This window comes from Helicoverpa zea, chromosome 2 (genome assembly GCF_022581195.2).
Source record: "Helicoverpa zea isolate HzStark_Cry1AcR chromosome 2, ilHelZeax1.1, whole genome shotgun sequence".
NCBI lineage: Eukaryota > Metazoa > Arthropoda > Insecta > Lepidoptera > Noctuidae > Helicoverpa > Helicoverpa zea.
The window spans coordinates 3,734,662-3,756,727 of record NC_061453.1 but is presented as its reverse complement, the minus strand read 5'-3'; the positions used below and the strand labels follow the sequence as shown (position 1 = coordinate 3,756,727).

General features: G+C 34.2%; 1 protein-coding gene across 1 annotated transcript; it reads left to right on the top strand.

Moving 5' to 3' along the window:
- Nucleotides 1-11,139: 11,139 nt before the first annotated feature.
- Nucleotides 11,140-21,645, top strand: LOC124643890 (protein obstructor-E-like). Its single transcript, XM_047183018.1, has 7 exons — nt 11,140-11,270; nt 17,443-17,529; nt 19,381-19,494; nt 19,879-19,943; nt 20,430-20,568; nt 21,004-21,217; nt 21,532-21,645. Exons 1-7 carry the CDS (start codon nt 11,228-11,230, stop codon nt 21,584-21,586), a joined length of 717 nt encoding a protein of 238 aa, XP_047038974.1. The 5' UTR covers nt 11,140-11,227; the 3' UTR covers nt 21,587-21,645.
- Nucleotides 21,646-22,066: the final 421 nt, after the last annotated feature.

Genomic DNA, 22,066 nt, shown 5'->3' with positions numbered 1-22,066 from the left:
AAAGCAACGCTTGGTGCGGTCAGTCTGTGAATGAGTGCATTACATAGTGACCATCTTATCAAGTGCTAAGTTCCTCCGTGTTTCGGAAGGTACGATAACTACACTCCCATACATTGTACATGATGCTTATGCTGATTGTTGAAGATTTGGGTGCCACTGCAAACTGCAGACTTAACTTTCAGACAACTACCCAGTTGACTCTAGGACGTTAGTTTATGTGTCAGTTTAAGTAGTACCTAACTGAAAACAAAAATGCGCTACAGCTGCATTCGAGGTATGGAAAGTAAAAAAACTATTTAAATACATAATAGCTAATTAGTGCCTAAGCAAGACTATTTTATGAGTAGGCACGGGAAAAAATTAGTCATTCTTCGTTATGATTACATAACCTCACGCATACAATGACAAAGAGAAAACAAAATCCTAATTAACTAGCATACATCTAATTTAAATGCATCATAATATGTTACTAGATAATTATTAAATTAGTCACAGTCCCATCCTCTCACTAGTTTTGAACTAACTTGGAACTGTGTCAAACTTGGAACAATGAACTTTCAAAAATTAGTTCTCATTGCACGTAGGAAATATAATGTAATGTACTAAACACAATGTGTATGTGAGTATGTGTCGCGTATTACGGGGAACTGGCCACCCTACTTGTAACGAGGTGAGAAAGAATTGTGTATGTGTAGAATAGAATAGAATAGAATAGAATAGAATAGAATATTTTTATTTAGCGCGTAATGAAGTTAGGCCTACGGTGAATATGTTAGTTGGAATAACGTTATGCTGGATTTTTTACTAATGTAGAATTTGTATCGTTTGACATAGCTGGGGTCAAAATTGAAACAATTTTATACGAAGCACTTGTTTTTCATAATGTTAAAGATTAACATGCTATTAGGTTCACAATTTACTTTATTGACAGTAAACCATCGTATTATGAGTAGATCGTCTACTCGGAGTTAGTGTATAGACAACAGATGAACGAGTTTATCGATCAAAGGTTAAATTGCGCTTAGCGCAGTCGCTCCATGACCTATTATATCGATCAAATTTATCCGTGATTCGGAGAGCACTATGTCAATTAACTGGTTGATCTACGATTGACCTAGGTAATCAAAAACCTAAACGGGCCGTCTTCTTTCCCACCAAGTAGCCGACTGTCAACTGTCAATCCACGACACAAATTATAAAAGCAAACCTATACTGCTTAAAATTTCCATACTTGGTATTAAATTACCATGATATTCGTTATTTCTTCACTCTAAGGAAGAGTATAGTTGGCATTTGACATGCGTGTCTTCTCATGCATTTGACTCTCATCTGACATTTACATGACCTTTAGCTATCGTCAACGTGAATGCGTTTATGTAAAAGTAGTTATGTGTAAAGGTAATTTGGTTTCTATCGGAACAGGCACCACGGCATCTTTAGTAATAGATATGCTTTAAAGGATAAAATAGCTCGCGAATAGACCTATAAGTAATAAACTCTTTTAAAAATAACTCTTTTTGACATGTAGGTAAAATATTTTGATTTTACAAAAAAACGAGTTTGTCTTCAGAGTATATTTTTTTTTAAATTCTAAGGGACTTAATAAACAAGTCTGTTTTTTTAAGATCCTCAAAAATGAGATGAGAGCTTTATTTTATGAATTCCAAGACAAATGAACGGGATAAATACGCCAAGATTCCAAGTAATTCATTGATCAATACTAAAAAAAAAAACACAACTTCTGAAGTTCCCTTTCATATCCTTTAACGCTGTTTAAAAGGTCGACAACCGCAGTAAAATGTTCCAATCTAAACTCAGGTATTTCTTTTTTGTGACCTCCAAAACACTTACCTTGTAAACTGGAAGACCTCTGGTTACTGCGTTTTACAGATGGGGTTCTCTGCAAAAGTAATAAAACCTATAGCTAGCAGGTATTAAATAGACCGACACACAGTCTAACAAAGGGGTATTATGTTACTAAGGTAATTTGGTTGAAGAGGTCAGATAAACATTTACTCTATGTATGTATGTATAACGATGGCACGGTTCCCACTTTAGGACTGCTTACAATGGAAATCGATCATATTACAATATGATCTGAGTATCCTTCAGTCGAGTATAAGGAGAAAGTTAAATAGGTGATAATAAGCTAAAGCTTTGTTTTGATGATATTCTAATTTTTCTAAGTAGCTGGAAAATTATACGATTAATTTTGGAAACTTCAGATAATGATATTAAAATGTATATGACTTAAACTAAAATATATTTTAATAAACGGAACCCACTCATTGAACATTCATTTATTAATACAGTACCTACTTCTTTTATTTGTTTTGAATAAAGAGTTCAGTCTCGATGAGAATTTAATGATAATATCAACTTCAAACTGCTTTATCTAAACAGTAATTAAAGTCTACGCCCTGTAATGTTTAGATAGACATGGTAGATTAATACCTAGATTACTACACAGTGAAAACAATGAGGTATTTGTAGTTTAATTTTAACTAAATTTTTATTTAAATGGTTTAATTTCCTGAAATATTAAAGGATTATTGATTAAAAAAAACATTAAATAAAATAATATTTATTACTTTATTCATATAGGTACTACAGGAAACAATCCCTTAACACCGTATATGGGGATTCCAGTTTCTCTGAAGAATGTCAACAAATATATTTTACTTATTGGTTCCCGATAGCAACCAGTAACCGCAACTTGGGTTTATTTTAAGAATACCAAAAAAAAATGGATTTCACTTAATTAAGATTTATAGTGGATTCGTAACGCTTAAGTGGAGAGCTTTTAAAATTATTGTGGATGTGAGTTATTTCAGTAATACTGTAAATAGATACGTTTGTTGGATTTTTTAATCTGGTTTCAAATAATAAATCATGCTTTTAGTAATAATAAAACACAGCATTGTTAATACTACCTACGTATGACTTCAAACTTGATTCTACCCAGTCTATAATTAGTAGGTAGCCCAATAATTAAAACATACTTATAATTACATTATGTAAATAATTCTGCAGAGTTTGTAAATCCAAATATGTAACAACAACAAAAAAAAAAAAACAGGATAAGAAAAAACTTGGATAAGATGCATTTGAAAACTCGACACAAAAATACATACTCGAACGCTGAAAGTCAATTAGACCAAACAATTTTAAATGTACAAACAAAATCGCGTGCTGAAATTAAAAATTCAATCCTTATGAAATGTCCAAATGCTGTAACACTTACTGAACTTTCTGTTTTTATAACAGCTATAAGTTATTTATTTATTTATCGTGTAAGTGTGGCAAATTGCTTGCAAGCGTGTTGTGCAAGTATGTACTGGAGTTGCAGTCTAGCTCAGGCGACTTACAAAATGTCTAACAATTAAATTCTTTAACAGTTTTTGAAGGTGTGTTATGTAATGAAATGTTAGATTGAAATTTGTATAATATGTTATTAACAAGAAAGAATAAAATAATAATGTTGACACAATCGATTCATAAAATGCTTATCGAATCATGGAATAGATTCAATAAACTCCCAGCAACGTATAAAGGTATGACTACTTAGAGATTTATAAGATGAGTTCATAAGAGAGTACATAAGGGAAATATATGTATAAGAGGAGAATATGTACACAAGGGAGTTCATAAGATGAGGAGTACATATGTACTACTCAAAATATGCTGCGTCTATGGACAAAAATTTGAAGCTCGTGAAAAGAGAAATTACATGCAAACATCTGTAGACATGCTACTAGCTTCCACCCGCGGCTTCGCCCGCGTATAGTTCGGTTATATAGCGTTTCCAAGAGAATTCTTTAAAAGTCCGGGATAAAAACTATCCTATGTTCTTTCTCAAGGTCAAGTGGTTGGTTTAGACGTGAAAGCGCAACAGACAGACAGAGTTACTTTCGCATTTATAATATTATTAGCGATTTAGTAGTCAGTCATATGTATATGACATGTTTCGATGAAGTGCTATAGTTCAGTGAAAGGACGTCGGAAGTCAGCTCATCAGACGCGTGATTGATGCTCAGTGTTTCAACACGCAGACGTTGTATTACTATCATTATATCATTTTATTGCTCGACTTCTATTTCAGTTTGAAGACACATCGAATTGTGTTAATGTATTTTTAGTTAAGCTTTAGACTTATTTTAACATAAAATGAAAATTGCCTTTGATGATATTATTTAATACAGAAGTAACATTTCATAAAAAAAATTCATAACTTCTCTCAATAACTTATAATGATTTAGTATTTATGAATGCTAATATAAGCAATTTTCTGAAATTTTGTTGGTTTGGTTGGTACCGAGGGAACTTCTTCCCAATCCGGATAAAAAGTGGTTCTATGTCCTTTCTCAGGCTGTAGACTATCTGCGTACCTACCAGATTTAATTTCGATCGGTAAGCACGGAGTAGCTAATCACGAAGCTAGACAGACATCATCATCCTCCGAGCCTTTTTCCCAACTATGTTGGGGTCGGCTTCCAGTCTAACCGGATTCAGCTGAGTACCAGTGCTTCACAAGGAGCGACTGCCTTATCTGACCCCCTCAACCCAGTTACCCGGGTAACCCAATACCCCTTGGTTAGACTGGTGTCAGACTTACTGGCTTCTGACTACCCGTAACGACTGCCAGGAATTTATAGTATAAATAAGGATTTGAAGTTAACAACTAGAGAAAAGGTCACATGCTTCGTTTAGCAACACCATAAATTACTTAACAGTACCATGAATTATTCAGTTATATTTAGAGCGTGATAAACTCCCGTAAACTCGGATTAGGCCTAGCACTATGGGTTGTAAACGTAAGGTCAAACTTTCCAATTAAGAAACACTGTTTAGAAATCTGTTCAATGGCTGTTGACTGTAAAAAAACAAATGTAGGCAATTGAGGCTAATTATAACTAGTATGTACTAGAATTATTTCACAGTCAACCAGTTTGATTATCGTCAATCTAAGTTAGGGCTTGTGCAGACATTTTTATACGGTGTCAATTACTTCTAGAATATTGGCGTGACTAGCACGAGTAAGACAGAGGGTTCTGCCTAATAAATATAGATATTAATTATCTATTTTAGACGCGTACGACTTTAAAGACTGAAAATATATAATACATTTTTAGAAATTAAGCATACTCCTAAGTGAAGGATTAATTTTAATAAAAAGTGTTAGACATTTTCAATGTTATTTACCTAACGGTATGCGGAAGCTATTTCTAGTAACTATTCAATAAAAGCTTATTTCTATTAGTAACGAGTATATCTGAAACCTTTTAGATTACAACATAGTTGAATTATCTCACCTATGCGTGTGATGCAAGCGTTTGACAACCAGCCATCGTGTGTTGGCGCCGATAAGGCTGATTCTATATACTGAAGTCACGAATTCTTCAAAGTAAATCGGTTTGATATAATTGAAAACAATAATTATTATTTCTTTACTTCCTTACAAACTTATTAATGCCAGAATAATAGATAATTTCTTTTAGTATTTGATTGTATAACTGATTTGAAGACATTTTCTACATTATTTTCCCATTCCAAATATATCACTTCTTCCAATTTTCACACAATTTTAATTATTCCTCTATTCGAATATATTTTATTATGCCATTGCGTCGATTTACTGCTTGGTACATCCTTGCTATCCTTACGCATATTAATGTTTCCACATCCAGTCGTGGTCACGATTACCATGTTTCCGCAAACATTTCTTTCTTTTATATAGAAAGCCCCGGTATACTTTGCTCCCTGACGAAAGGCCAAGGACTCATCATCTGCAACACAAGCTTTCTGTAACCTGTAGTATGCCTATTCCAAACAATCTTCACAACCCAGGTATTAACATGATATTCACTTTTTCAGAGTATGACAAAAAAATTAAACCGACTTCCCAAAACACTAAAAAGCCAAAAAAAATAATTTTAGGTGCATCGGCCTAGAAGTCGGTGTCTTATGGATGTTCCTAAGTTAATTTTGCCACCGACTTCTAGGCCGATGCACCTAAAATTATTCTTGTTGGCTTTTTAGTGTTTTGGGAAGTCGGTTTAATTTTTTTGTAAAAAAGTTTTTTATTTACAGATTTTCAGTGATACGAATAGTTGTCACTATCCGTATAAGTGGAAAGTTCTCATCAATACAAATAATTTAAGCCCAAATACGAGGTATTTTACATATTCAGTTGTTGAGTTCCTTCGACCTTCTCTGGTCTTCATCATCAGGTCAGCTCCAAACTTTCACTGTTGCAAAGGTCTCGTCAATACAAATAATATAAGCCCAAACACGAGGTTGTTTACATATTCAGTTGTCGAGTTCCCTCGACCCTCTCTGGTCTCCATCATTAGGTCAGCTCCAAACCTTCACTGTTGGATAGTGCTCTGAGGCATACACCTGAGTGTCAAGTTTTTACCCTATGTATGCCTACAACTTTCGAAGGTTGCCCTCGATTTTTTAGGGTTTCCATCATCAGATCCATGACCTGATGACTATGGGACCAACTGGCAACTATTCCGCGTCGAACAAAAAAAGAATCACGTAAATCGGTCTATAAACCTCGGCGTAATCGATGTACATACATAGAAAAAAAAAACATACCGGCCGAATTGAGAACCTCCTCTTTTTTGGGAAGTCGGTTAAAAAGTAGGAAGTTACAATTACTTTCAAAGACAGTCTTGTTATCCTATACTTTAAGACTACCCTCCAAATATGTACAAATGACTGCTCACGCGGCTTTTATAGTTTTACTTACAGAATATGGGATAAATTACTCGTTTAGATTCTTAACTAACAATCCTCCTAAATCTTTTATTTGCCCATTGCGTTCAAAAACTTAGTGATCTCTCTACAGTGATTCTTTCAAAAGTTCTCAAACATTGTGTCCGCAGCCTAAATGGCGATCGTGAACATGAGCACGCAACTCACCCCGTGTCTAGTACACAATGCCTAGACCAGTTTGCTGTAACATAGGCATGTTACAAAACTGATTGTGCTAATATTGCCTGTATCGGTTTATCAGTTTAATTGTATCTGTATGTTATGTAAAATAAATTGTGGTTAGATGATTTGGTTGGAAAGAATGTCATTTGTAAGTAAAGTTAAGTATCGAATATGAAGACATGCTGCGTCGCTCTCAATTATAATTGGTATAAGGGCAGGAGGATGATAAAAAGGCATAGTGGTCAACAACTAACAGATTTTTATATTAGGCGTAGTCTGCCATTGTACATCGTGCAAAAAAGTACAAATAAATAAATGTTATGTATGATTACAACAAAATTACACTTAGCAAAGTTATTAGAATACAGGCTACATATGTATGTAATGCAATAAGCAATAAATCTTTGTGATGTATTGTAACGTTAATTAAAACTTCAATTATGAAGTTACTTTATTATATTTTAGAGATATATATCCGTACCTTTTGACAATAACTAACGAATATACAGTTAGAAGTAAGGCTTGCTACAAACTAGTTTGCAGTACCGGCAGCCATTTCTATTCCTTAGGGCATATTATAGCATCGCCTAATAGATTTGCTCAGGTATTCACTTTCACTGATTAATGGAAGTGATTAAACTTATTATGAAGATTGTTGGTAGTAAGTCTTCAGTAAAACATGCTCTATATTCTAGACTACAGCGTGTTGATCACAGACCTATGTAATGTTTTATGGCTGTCAGATAATTTAGACTTTATAACACCATTACAGTTTTTAATTTGAAATCACATAAAACACAATTAGGTTTTTATTTGGCAGCTGGGAAAGTACGAAGATATCAAAACACCTGCCAAAGTCACAGCTGCCAAATAAAAACCTAATTGTGGCAAATACTTGTAGATTGGTGGTTATCTGTCTAGAGAAAGCCTGGTTTTGAAAAAAACCCTCTAGAATCCCGCAGCCCCGGCAATTTTTTATCGAGAAACTGCTCTGCAATCAAAGGAGCTTTTTATTTTAATATTTATGAAGTAAATGTCACACCCTTTTACAATAGTTGAAGTGAATAATACTGGTCAGTCATAAATGTATGTGGTCACATACCTTAAATCTAATTTGTAACAAGTTTATGGGTTGATTTATATTAGGCCGGGACGTGTCCGGGGCGTGCCGTGTACGTGGCTCGAACGGGGCACTCACGTGAAACGTTACATACATTTTGTATGAAGTAAAAGCCCGGCCGTGGCCCGTCCGGGCCACAAACGACGCTCGACATACAAAATGTATGTAACGTTTCACGTCCATGCCCCGTTCGAGCCACGGACACGGCACGCCACGGACACGTCCCGGCCTAATATAAATCATCCCTATTTCTATTTAATCGCCGTAATTTATTTCACTTGAACTTAAAGTAAATATGAGCGAGCCAAACCTACAATACCTATAAAAGGGTCTCAAAGAGTGAATGGCCTACGAAAGAATGTTCATTCTGTACTTTTAAAACCTTGAAAAATACGTTAAGTTTGTATTTTTTTGCAACAATTTGCAAGGTCGTGTCACCACAGTTGTTTCTGCTAGAGATACAAAAGGAAAGTTGGTTGAAAGTGCTCTAATATGCTAATAGAAGTTACTATATTTCTTCACTATGGTAATAGTTTAAATGAAAGTATTGTAACTTTAACATTTTATCCCTGCAAAAGCTAGTTTAAAAGGTAAAAATTGCACAAATTTGATGTTTGTGAAATCATTACAGTTCTCTGTAAAGTAGTTATTATCATAGCACACAAAAGGCTTTTCAGAAAAAAATGCTTTTTCTGAATAACCAATATGAGTAACCAAAATATCATAGTATTTTATTCTTTCGAATCGAAACAGATGCCTAAACTATATTTCACTTTAATATAAATATACTCAATTACAAAAAACGATAACTTAATACTTTATGCACATGGAACTTTATTTTATGAGTAGTCTTTACGGCGACAGAAGACTTAAATAGTATCGTTTAAAATCGTCAATTATCGATATAATCGAGATATTTAAACGATATGTGAGACCTTCATGTTAAAACAAGATAATCAAAATTAACGTTATTTTTTGCCGGTCATTGCATTTAAAAAATATTTACTTTAAGTTTTGTTTTCATGGATGCTGAATTTCCTGCTTTAGGATCGATTAAACTTTAGATTACTTTATTTCATACTTCTATTTATTCACTGAAAGAAATTAGGAATATTTTTGGGGTGTCTTTTGTTAACAAATACATACACATTTATTTACTACAAAACCTTTATTAGAAAATGCCAGTGACGAAATTCGCGAACAATTTATTACACTTTAGCTATGTGATATTATAGTTAATTCAATACCAGTTACTCATATTTAATTGAGACCAACCATTACCATAGACAGTTTGGGACAAAATTATCTACCACAACTGCCTTCAATTTATCGAAAACCACGTCTGGAATGTACCTATGCTATTTTTGTAACCCCGCGTGTTAAAAGCCCATTTATGAAAACCCTTTATAATTGACACCGACTCAAAATTTACTACCAAGCATGCCTATAACTATGCAGCCAATAAAATTGAAGTACCAGCCGTACCCAAAAGCAGGATACTACCATCATACATATAAATGCATGTTACTTATAAATGGTACTATTACATTATGACCCAAACGGCATTTAATTCCATGAAATTGGCCGTGACGTGGTCATTTTCGAGGCTACCGTCTTTAGACCTCGACAATGCGACTATACCATAGAGAACAAAATGACTAGTGGAGGTGCCATAACCGAAAATCTTCTAAGAAAGTAGTGCGCCAAAATGTGGGTGTGCGGAGGACGAGGAATTCTAGCATACATATGTATTTTGATGATTCCATCCAAATATCGTTGACAGATGTTTCGAAAAACCCAAACGTCTCATTAGGTAACTTGTAACTGATCCTTTTGGTCATATCCACCGTACCTATTTGACCTAGAAGAAGACGCCTGACCTAGGTACCTTCCTTGTGGCATCTCCGGTCATCTTTAGTTACTCTGTGGTACGTACATATGCATATATTATGTATGTATTTATGCATAACTATAAGTAAGTGTCGTGACTTTTCTTGGCGACTTGATACACTCACTGTAATGAGAGTCCGTGCACTAAATTAGGGTGCGGCATATAGTTAAATTATTTATTTACTTTGAAATACTAATATGAATGTATGAATTGTAGACTCTTTCTATAATATAATTTTTATTTTGGATGTTAAAGTGCAATTTCCGAAATTATGCTCAAAATGTTACGTAATCATAAAACCTTTCTTCTCCTAAGAATCTGAATCCGAAACAAAATCTGAAGTTTATTTTTATAAAACGTGAAACATTCATCAAGTTACAATTATCTGTAGTATTTTTTTTTTACATTAAATATTTTATTACCTAGAAAATGAAATATATCCTTCTCTATACTCAATACTCAATAACTTTATTGCATTCCATAATGTGTACAGGCTGGTGGGTAAAATTAAAAGAAACAATTATGGACGATGTCGGGCACAGCAAAGTTAGTTTTTAGAGGAGAGGACGAAGAGCGCTTTTTAAAAATAATAATATTGAATTAAATGTAGAAAATCTTATATTTAGATATTTGAGTAGGTATTATTTCTGTGTAGATTTATTTACTTATTTATTAAATTTATATTCGTTTATTTATATATTATTAGCTCTCTAGCTAATTGCGAAGAGTTTAATTTCCAAGCACAGGCACACTTGCTATGTCCACACATGTTGCAATACCTGGTAGTTCTACATGCAATAGCCAAATAATTTGGTCAGCAATAAATTACGAACATGATACTCTTCTAATAACCTGTCAAAATATAACATGTAATAGAATTTCTACATTCAATAACAAAACTAATAAAGTAATGACAACCAACCGTAAATTATATGAAGATTAATTACTACTCATATCTCAACATGATATGTTAAGTAACAAAAAAAAATAAAGATTTATATCTATAAGTACGATACAAAACAATGCTTCTAAAATTACATCGCCCATCCATCTATCAAAAATCATTATTCTCTGTTCTTTTTTTTAAACTTTCATTCACTTTCTTCGCAGCCATTACCGTCGTGCGTGGTGTAGTAAGCTGCGCTTGCGCCGGCCACAATAGTCCCCGCTCGCAATACAGAGCAACCTTCGAAAGGAAACGCACGTACGAACAGTTTAATTCTAATTTTAAATTTCTACCTCAAAAAAATAAATTAAATAAAAACATAAAAATGAAAAGTTTACTCTTTGTCGTCGGTTTTGTGTGCGCGTTAGGTAAGTGTTGTATATTTTTTTGCCATTAAGTTTATTGTTGTAAGTTTAAATTAAGTTAAGTGTACGTTAACCCGATATTGTTAGGTGTGTTCGATTGAGAAATTGGGTGATTAGACTTTACAGTTTTCTGTGTAGCGTGGACTTTATGATTTTTTTATTAAATATTTATAGAATTCATAATTTGTTTAATAAGCAAGAGTTTTTTCTTTAATATTGTAAAAAGTGAAGCGCAAAATTCTGTTAAAGTTCAATGACATTGCTGATTAATAAGTTTTAAATGCTTTATTTGACCACCTTTGCATATAAAATGTTCCATATCATTCTGAAGAAATAACAGGGGTATTCGGGACTGACAAAAAGTGACTACTCTTTTCAAATCAATCAATGTAGGTATACCAATATTCAATGAATAGTATAAGGTACCTATTATAGTCATTTCGTAAGCCGCTATGACTCAATCGGAACTGCACTACAAAAGTAGAATAATTGAATCAATCAATTGGCTATACTTTATTATATTTGTGACAGTTCACATCAGATTATCTGGCCACTTTTTGTTCTAAATTCAATTAAGTTTTAAATATAGAAGTGGTCAATGTGCCTTATCTGTCTAACGGTTCCAATATTCTACCTATGTACTGTTTTGCTTACTACAGATAGGAGATTGACATTACTTGTGTGGGGCTAGTGTCAACATTCTATCTTCAGTCAGCGACATAGATTGAATATTGGGATCGGCCGTAAGTTGACACTGCATGCATAATAATATGCATTATTGGGTCATGTCGGGTAACCATTTTTGGTACAATTGGAATAGGTACTTGGAATATCAAGGCATATAGTGTTGTACCGTTAATTGTAGCGGTCATTGCCCAATGCCCATAGGTGTGAACTTTCATTGTGTTTGTTGTAATTATTTAAGGATAAGTATTATTCATGTCAATTATCCTTTGCACAGATTTACATGTCAGGACATTTTAAGTTGCACGGGTATTTTTAAATGACTTAAAAAAAAGGAGAAGGTTCTCAACTCGTCGGAATCTTTTATAATTTGTATATTAAAAAGAAAAACTTTATTTAAATTATTTACTACTGTCTACATGTGTCTTCCAGACCTCTGGACGACAGAGTCAAGGATTTTTGGCAGGCAAACGTGGGGCCGAAGCCGACACGCTGAAGACCTTTTGAGACAACTTTAATGTGACACGAAACTTATCTACATGTTATTATTATTAGAATGACGTCATCTAAAGGCTTGTCAAAGTCTTGCAATAGTTGTGTGAAACTAGAACTCTTGTTTATTAGTCATTTTGTTACGTATTTAGGTTTCCTAGTACAATTACTGGTTCAATAGAAATGTATTGTGCATATTATTGACAATTAAGTACTATCTAGGTCGGCGTTAGATATATTAGTATGTTACTAGGTAGTAGCAGTTTTTTGGGTAACAGGAAAATGTTTTCTGTTATTAAATTACGAAAATAGTTCAAAACATGCTAAGATATTCTCGTAGATATGTACGTTAGTCTTCTATATTATCGTGTCCTAATAACTGTAATTTTTCAAGATTTTGGTGTTGCACTTAAAAACCCATACACAGAAATTTAGAGTCAGTTTGATGTTCTACGAATTTCATCATCCTCATCCTCCGAGCCCTTTTCCCAACTATGTTGGGGTCGGCTTCCAGTCTAACTGGATGTAGCTGAGTACCAGTGCTTTACAAGAAGCGACTGCCTATCTGACCCCTCAACCCAGTCTCTCCTATCCCATTCTCCCATTCTCTTGCCCCTATACCAATTTTTTATTTAAGGTTAGCCCAGCATGTCTTCTTCTTCCATACCTGTCTGGCTTACGCCTCTCCCATACTCCCAATAGACTCCCATTCATTTCTTCTGTGGCCCAACGTTCTGATCGATATGCTAAGCTATAGTTATGTTAACTTAAGCAACAGTAAAACATATTACCTAGCTACCTGTCTGCATATTAAGCAAGCTTTGCGTTAACACTCGGATATCCTTATTTTCATGCGCCCTTCTAAATTATATAATTGAAAACCAATTACATAAAAGAGGAACTATTAAAATTCCTTCAATATTTAATTACTCTTATTACATTGTAAAACGGCTTATATATTGTTTTCCGATTCTCATTATATTTACTAATTGGTACTCTGATGCAAGGTAAATTCATTATGTCTACTGATTTCGTTTAAGTGTGCCTTGATTTGTAATTAATTTCTAATTTCGTAAATCTATAATTCTTTAATTAACTAAGAAACAATATACTTCATTATTAAAATTACTATTATAAATTAATAGGTTACCCACCGCTTAATGAGCTACCTGACACTGAAAAGTTTTCTCAAATTGGGCCAGTAGCTCCTTAAATAATCGCGTTCAAATAGATAAAATCTTTAGCTTTATAAGCAAAATCTAGATAAAAGTGGCCAAATATAACTCTAGTTGGTTACAGTTTATATTCTTTTAGAAGTACTAGGTATACTTAATGTTACATTTTAGTTCAAACGTTACGCATTAACGTTTATAAATCGATGTAGTGCATGTTCGTCCTCCTTTCACCTCAATTGGCGTTGCTCTACTGTCTATGGACCTAGCACACGTGTTGCAAGGGCATGGCAACTTAAGGCTTTTCGAAACATTCGTCACGAACGCCTTCATTGATTGGTAATTTTGTTAAGTACTGCTTTACTTTTTTGGGGAATTGATTCTTTGGAGGTAATGTAAAATAGCTCTGATTGGGTAATAGAATCAGATTTTTATATGGATGCTTTATCTATTTTCATAATTTATACCTACATCATTGTCAACCGTTGCTGGTAGTCAGAGAAGCCCGAAAGTCTGACAACCAGTCTTACCAAGGAGTATTTTTAGGTTGTAGTAGAAGTATTTATTTAGCTAGATTGGAAGCCGGCCTCTGTCTAAAATAAAGATGTAAAAGCTCCGCTATAGTCTAAATCGAAAAAATAATAATATAAACTAATCGTCTTAGTATTTTCTACTTCTTACTACATATAAACAGCGATACAGTCAGTCGATCTGAACGTGATCAGACCTCGAAGCCTTTTGGCCATGTTTGTTTAAAATGATAACCGGTACAACCTTAAAATTCCGGTGTCCGCAATTATCCGGTGTTCCTGAGTAAAAGAAGTAAGCGTATTGAAGGTCAATGCTAAAAATAATTTGGTTTCATCTCTCTTTTGGTAAACAAGGCCAGTAATTAAATTATAGGTACTTAAATTACACGAAGATGACGCTAGTACGCTATGTAGTATATATAGGTAATCTTATGTAGCTTTTTTGTTATTTATTGAATTATTAAATTCCATGTTTTTATCCATACATTTTCTTTACTTGCATCTTCATAGAATTACTTCATGTACCCGTAATGTCTTTCTTGTTGAATGTTTATTTTATACCACAGAAGGACAGCATAAAAGTTTATATTCCAATGACTGACAGATCTTCAAAATGAACTGAATAAACTCATTCAAATTTCGTGATACAAATAAATAAGAAATCAAATAAATACTGCCTACGCATGTTACAATTTAGGTTCTGTAATTTATTAATAACTTTGCTTTAAAAGTATGACATGTCAGTTGTACAGCCTAAAATGTATGTCTGTAGCCTAATTTCGAAATGTTTTTGAGTTTGGTAATAGTGACAGCTGTAATAAAGTGCTGAATTGGTCCACTTACACGTGTTATAAAACAAAGCACTCTGTCTTGTCGCGATTAACTCAAAACCACTGAACAATTTTCATCGATAGACAGGTTCAAGAGGGTTTCAATTTTATCTCCGTTCTAAGCCGGGGCGGGTCGCCAATATATAAAACATATTAAGAATTGAAAGTAAGACGGACTACCTACAGGTTTTTTTTTTATGATCTGCCAAACTTTTACTGAACGCTATTCATATATAACAAACCCCAAAAATTATACCATGTAACAAGACTTAATCAGTGTAAATTTACCACTTACACTTTACTTTTAAGCACTTTCTACTCTCACTTCGATACTGATCAAGTAAATGATGCAATAACTAGATTGATTGCCAAATGACAAGGCGAACATATCTGTCACTTCAAACCTTAACTAAAGGTAGTTGACAATTGCCGGGGTCAACAACTTCTAGAATGCAATAGAAGCTTTGTGCATACGGTAACATGCCCACTATATCTTAACCCGCTCTTCTATGTAAGTAGTTCTCTAAGCGGGTTCACCTTATGTTGGTTACGTACAATTTTCTCATTACCACAGCAATTTTGTCCAAGGTCCGTCTAGGACATTAAAGACTGGCCAAAGTTTTCGATGCAGGTAATTTAAAGTGGTCTAGTTTTTGTGTTATAATGAAACTGATGATGTTATTGAGATTTTAAATTAGGAGTGCTCTGGAGATATCGTGGGAGTTTGTGTAAAATGACAATCCTTACTAATAATTTAGATACGAATTAAATGACTGTCTGTCAGTCTGACGAACTTTTATGCCAAAAATACTTAACTGTTTTTTTTTCATACGCTAGAGTCTGAGAACGGACATAATAACATGCTCCTTTTTTACCTGGCTGCAGAAATTATTTCTCTCGGTACTTGGATGAAACAGAGCTACATACACAGAACAGAAGTTACAAATATCTGTCATCTCACAAAACCACTAAAATATTCTATCAACTCCTACACAAAGACATTACACAGGAAACAATACACCCACAGACAGAGTCATCGGCGAAAGCTAGCCAGACATTTTTATACCACCCAGTTCAGACTGAATTATACGAGTATACAATAGATAGCGACAAAGGAACGTTGAGCAATGTCTGGGCTATTGTGCTTTGTTTCAGAAGTGTAGCCTGGGATAGTTCGCAACTTAGTTCTAGTTGTACTGATAAGGTTTATGTGGTACTGAAAGAGTAGTCTTTTTGAACGGGGTATTCTGCCTCCATGTAACTTTCTTGATGAACAGCGTTTTACCAGCGTACCGAGGGCACTGCTTCCAAAGTTGCTTATGTCTTTTCTTATACTCTTCTTGACTATCTGTGTATTATATCAACTATAGAAATATTTTTGGCGTGAAAGACTCAGGAGGCAAAGTTACTTCTGTATTTATGATAGGTATCCACTAGTGAAAAATCTGTCAGATTTTTTGTATTTTTTTGCAATTTGAGGGTCTCTCCTGAAGAAGTATGGCCTTACTACAAAAACTTTAACCCCTGTTTTACACTTGTCTAAAAAAATTTTGGCTGCAAAATGAACCATATGTCATCGTCATAATTTGACATTTTTTTAGACAAGTCTTAAACTGACGTTTAAAAGTTTTTGTGGTAAGACGGGTAATGTTTAGTAGACTTATGTATATTATGGATACGCACTATTGTTGATTGTATTTAAGTCTGATATCATCTTCCTTCCGTATGTTCATGAGATGGCCATTACCCGTTTCTCTTATAGTTTCCAGTCGTAATCATGCTGCTACCGGCTTTCCTTTCGACTCATAAATATTTGTATCATCTTTTTTCTATCTAATTGCACAGACATGTGTAATAAAATTTTTCCATTATTCCTTGTAAAGTACAGCAACAATATTTGGTACTCCACTGAAAAAAATATTAACATCCGAATTGAGAACCTTCTCATTTTTGGAAGATCTCAGTGTTGCTTCTTAAAGTGGTTGCTAGTCACATATCAATTACGGAATCATCTAGTTTCTAATATTTTACATGTTACGGTGTTTAAGAGAAATATAATTTACAATACTCAATAACATACATACAATTACCACGTGTTTCTACTTGAACTGTAGTAATAACTCACTCGGTTACTAGATTTGGTTCAAACTGAGCGGCCTTCGACTAGGCGTTAGGTTACTTGTTGTTTGGTAAGTATCGCTGGTTCACTATTGTGAACTTCGATTTTATTATATAGCTAGGTTTAAGGAATGCTTCCGTTCGAAATTTGAATTATTTTGGCGGTTGGAGGATTTTTCAGCTGTCTTTTGTTTATATGCAGGTTTTCTTGCTCTTTTTTGACTGGTCCATTACCCAATTCTCAATCGTTCATAATATCTTACAAAAAATAAGTTATTTAAGACGTAATGTACCCACCCTTTTTTTAGACGAATATTATTATTATAGCTAATTAACCTTTCAATTTCAGTTTCAGCACAAGAGTTTGACTGTCCTGAAAAGAGCGGCTTCTACCCGGATCCCTACCAGTGTGACCTTTACTACAAATGCAGCAAAGGTCAGTACAAAAGGTCACATATGCAATTGTGCAATGTATAATAGTACTATCTAATGACGTAAGGATGCAGGAGAGGTTTGCATTGAACAACCTTAATTTAATAATTCCGGGTTGCACTTAATGTAGGTATTTTATTTAATAGTTTGTTTGTTGATTTTTACGAGTTTTGTGTTAAGATAAAGTCTATATAGATTATACGTTTGATATGCAAGTATTTTTAATATAGGTATGTACCTACGTATAAAAAATTCTGTTGGTTAATTTTATAATATCAACATAAAGTCACTAACAAGCGGACTCTCTTTTAAATGTCCCTTCTAAATTCACAGCATTTTATCAGTGACTCAATCTCAAAACAAACAAACGTCAGCCATTTCTTTTAAGGCAACATTCATGTTCTAATTTATTGCCATTCAAGTTTAAAAATAGAATGATAACCGGTTTGACCATAAATAAATCTTACTCGGAAAGTATTTATATCTGCGTAATAAAATATATCAACAGCTATAAAACTTTCTACCGATATTAAATGTTATCCAAAACATAACATACGAAAACCGGCTAAGTTGTTTATTCCGTGAACAAAAAATAATCTATGTTCCCACCATTTCACATCATCATCAGCCTTTTTATCGTCCCAATGCTGAGCACAGGCCTCCTCTCAAACAGACCACCATTCGCCATTTCACATGGTTACTACAAATTCAATAACTGTGTACACAAAATGTGACATTACTACACAGATTGTCGTGACTGCTGGTATTTTTTGCCAACATTCGGCCACTCTCATTATTAAAGCAAGTAGAGTGTAAAAATTCCTAATATTTCCTCATTATTAAATAGCGAAATGTTACGAAGGCGACCATAACTGGGTAATAAAACTTCTTGCACGTTATTGCCCAAAATATGTATATATCAGCAATTATGTGCGCATGTACAGAATAGCTTTTTCATGTCTTACTTTTCGATAGCGATTCTAGACGCGCAGTTGAATCGAAGCTTCTAGAATAAGAAGCAATCCCAGTTTTTTTTACTGATGACTACTGAGGAAAATATGTTGTTTATCAGAGAAAATTTACAAATAGCTTTTGAGAAGCGTTAAATATATGTTAAGAACACATTAACGAAGCGTGTAAACTTGACAGTGGAAACTTTTTATCTAGACTACATAATATTTCGTAATAATATCATCAGTTTTGCAACAGATCTATTTATAAATCGGACCTTTTATTATTGAATTTATGTTGAAACAAGACCAATTAATATGGTCGGGATTGTAAACAGTTTACGAAGAAAATCGTGACCATCTTTTACTGCACGTACGTTGTTAAATATTGGTACTTTAACTACAATTGTTGATACTTATTCAAGATGGTTGCTACACATCCATTACCTGTTAGGTAATTGAATTTTCTAATTTATACAAAATACGTTTTCTCTCAGTTTGTATGGAATATAGTAGAACTGAATGTGAGAGAGATGCAGCGGGAATTTTAACGAGATTTCTATTATTTTAACATTTTACGGCGAATTAAGATTCACATTAAATACGCTTGGTAGAAAAGAAATTGCGCAAAGTGAAAGCTTTTACGTGATTTTAAATGTTTTCATCTCTTAAAAATAATATAACTCTATAATAAGTGCTTAAGTTATTGTGTTATAAGTTACAGCAATTAATTAAAAACATTGGGCCGTCAAAATTAAATTATGATTGTGTCTACTACAGTGGGCAATTTTTTTCATGTATTTCATCTTAAATCTCAAACTTTGCCTCTACGGGACAGTAGTATAGACAGTAAATATTTTCCCATTTTCTTAGCAAATAATATTTATTCCTTTTTCTTGTCACAGGTGTATCAGAAGCGAGGCTATGTCCAGACGGTCTGGTGTTCTCGGATGAGAACCCCAACAAGGAACGCTGTGACATCCCCTCCAATGTAGACTGCGGAGACAGGAAGGAATTGCGTGAGTATCTATCATCATGAAAAGTGGTTAAGTTAGTATTAGAAATGACTCTTGATAGACATATGCAAAAAACGTCATTAAAGAGTATGTATACATTAGTTTAAAAAAAACTCCGTATTTAGATAACAATTCCTTGGATTAGTAAGAAGATCTATAAGATTAGAAGATTTTTCAAAAATTAGTTTTTACTTTTGGGTTTAGAACCAATAATAGGCGCGTTTCTTTTAAATATTCTTTGATAAAAATCCCTAATAATCTTTGTTTGCTATTCATAAGAAAAATACTGTATGTAAATAAATTAGCACTTCATCGATATACCAATTACCATTTCAACGCAACCAATTTATCACTATCAGCCATTACATGCGGATTTCTTTTCCACAGAGGAACCGAAGCCGACTAAAGGCTGCCCCAGACAGAACGGATATTTCAAACATCCCGATCCTCAGGTATGTTGTGTAACCAACCAGTATTTGTAACTAGTGGTCGACTGTTCATGCCCTCCGCTAGCGTCGAACGGAACGCAACGGTAAAGGGCAGTGAACGGAAATATAGTTCGGAGTTGCATCTTGTTTGATTTATGTTGTAATGTCATATTTTATTGAGAATTAGTTGTAGTTTAACCTTATTTTGTGAAGGGTATTTCAATTGATTTCTGTTCGCATTTCGATGATTTACAATATGCACTTAGGTACATATAGATGAAGTAATCTGCTAAGCACATTTTAAGACGTGAAATGTTAATCACTAGGTCATATGATGCTATAAGTCCCATATGAAAAGGCTTTAACGTCAGTATCATATATGTGTCTATAATTAAATAATCAAATAAAATAACATTTACACTCTTCAGGATTTGTTCCAAACGATCGTCAACCTTACCCAATAGACAATAGAGTTCAAACCGCAATTCATAAAGTGCCCCATTCTTACAGGCTTGCGACAAGTTCTACTACTGCTCGGACGGTACCCCCAATGAGATGCCGTGCCCCCCCGGCCTGTACTTCGACGAGGAGACCTCCAACTGCGACTGGAAGGAGTCTGTCAACAGGCAGTGTGACCATATCACCAAGGGTTAGTAGTCTCTAAGATACTCTGCAAATTGTATCGTAGAGATAGGTTGCTATATCTATGAAAAGGAATACAGAGATGACGACAATTACGATGAGAACTCTTAATTTATTTATCAAGGCTACTTCTTATTTTGTGAATGCTCGTAAGCTGGTTTATGAAGTTCATATATCCACTTGAGGAATTTTGATATGAATGCTGTTGAGTTCCTTCTTCTTTCCACTTGGTATTTTTTGATACACGTGAATGAAAATGCGAATATAGTTTACTCATGGCCACTGCTGTTTCTTCAACAAATAGTCTTTGAAAATCAAAGCCAATGACAAAAGAAAATTACACGAAACGGGTAGTTTATTTACATTAATTTAAAAAGGCGGCTATTTATTGTAATACTCCGTACATGATGTAGCATATCAAAACCCTTACGTTATCTTCCAGATTTACTTGACGACGGCTTCTCTTGCCCCGACGGCGAGGTGATGGGCCCCAACGGTCGCGCCCTCCCCCACCCTACCTTCCCCCACCCCGAAGACTGCCAGAAGTTCTACATCTGCCGCAACGGCGTGCAGCCCCAGAAGGGACTCTGCCCATTGGGCAAGGTCTACAATGAGGATACCTTCATGTGTGATGACCCTGAGAAAGTGCAAGGATGGTAAGGATTTTGAAGAAACTGTTTTTAGTAGTGTCAGCCAGTTGGCTGGTAACTGGCTAAAACGAATTAATACAGAAACAATGTTGAAACATTTGAAAGTTAAATGGAAATTATAAGAAAATAAAAATAAAAAAATTCAGAATCTATAATATTATACTTTTCTGTTCTGTGATTATGTTAAAGTGTTGGTTTAATAAAAAAAAAAACTTTAACAAAATTCCCAAAAAACGTCTCGAGAAAGTCAAAGCAGTGCAAGAAATAGCCATATCTATATCTATTTATAAATACTATATCTTATTTTTCTTGTGTTTCAGTGAAAACTTCTACGAAGGCCAGACATTTGAGAAGAGCAAACCTAAGAAGGCGTGAAGTGTGTCATACTTATTAAGATATTAGTTATGTATTATATAATAAATATTAATAAGTCATTATTAGTTTTACTGTCATACTATTCCTTTCCTGCGGTTCCACCCACCTCCCGAGGAAACTACTTCCCGGGGCCCGATTCTCCTAATTTTACTTAAGCGCCATTCGATTCACGTTCGACTCGATTCGACTGAGATCCAATCCCGACTCGATTACGATTGAAGCGTATGTGGCATTCCGCTATTTTTTCTGTGAAATAAACGTTTTTATCCTTTTGTGTCATTCAATAATGAATCATTTTGTCTGCAAATGATTTACGATTACAAAATGATTATACAGCAAACTACCGTATAGACTAAAATCACCAAAATAGCACACCAATCGCACACCAATCAAATGTCAATCGAATACGATTGGTCTTTTATTAGTAGCAGAATGCCCGATATGGTTAAAACTCCTATTGCGATCATATTGCGATTCGAT

What these genes read in the sequence shown, in the direction of transcription:
- LOC124643890 (XM_047183018.1), top strand. Translation starts at nt 11,228, where the DNA reads ATGAAAAGTTTACTCTTTGTCGTCGGTTTTGTGTGCGCGTTAG. An exon ending in TTACTACAAATGCAGCAAAG is followed by an intron (nt 17,530 to 19,380) that starts GTCAGTACAAAA and finishes TTCTTGTCACAG; the next exon opens with GTGTATCAGAAGCGAGGCTA. An exon ending in TCAAACATCCCGATCCTCAG is followed by an intron (nt 19,944 to 20,429) that starts GTATGTTGTGTA and finishes CCATTCTTACAG; the next exon opens with GCTTGCGACAAGTTCTACTA.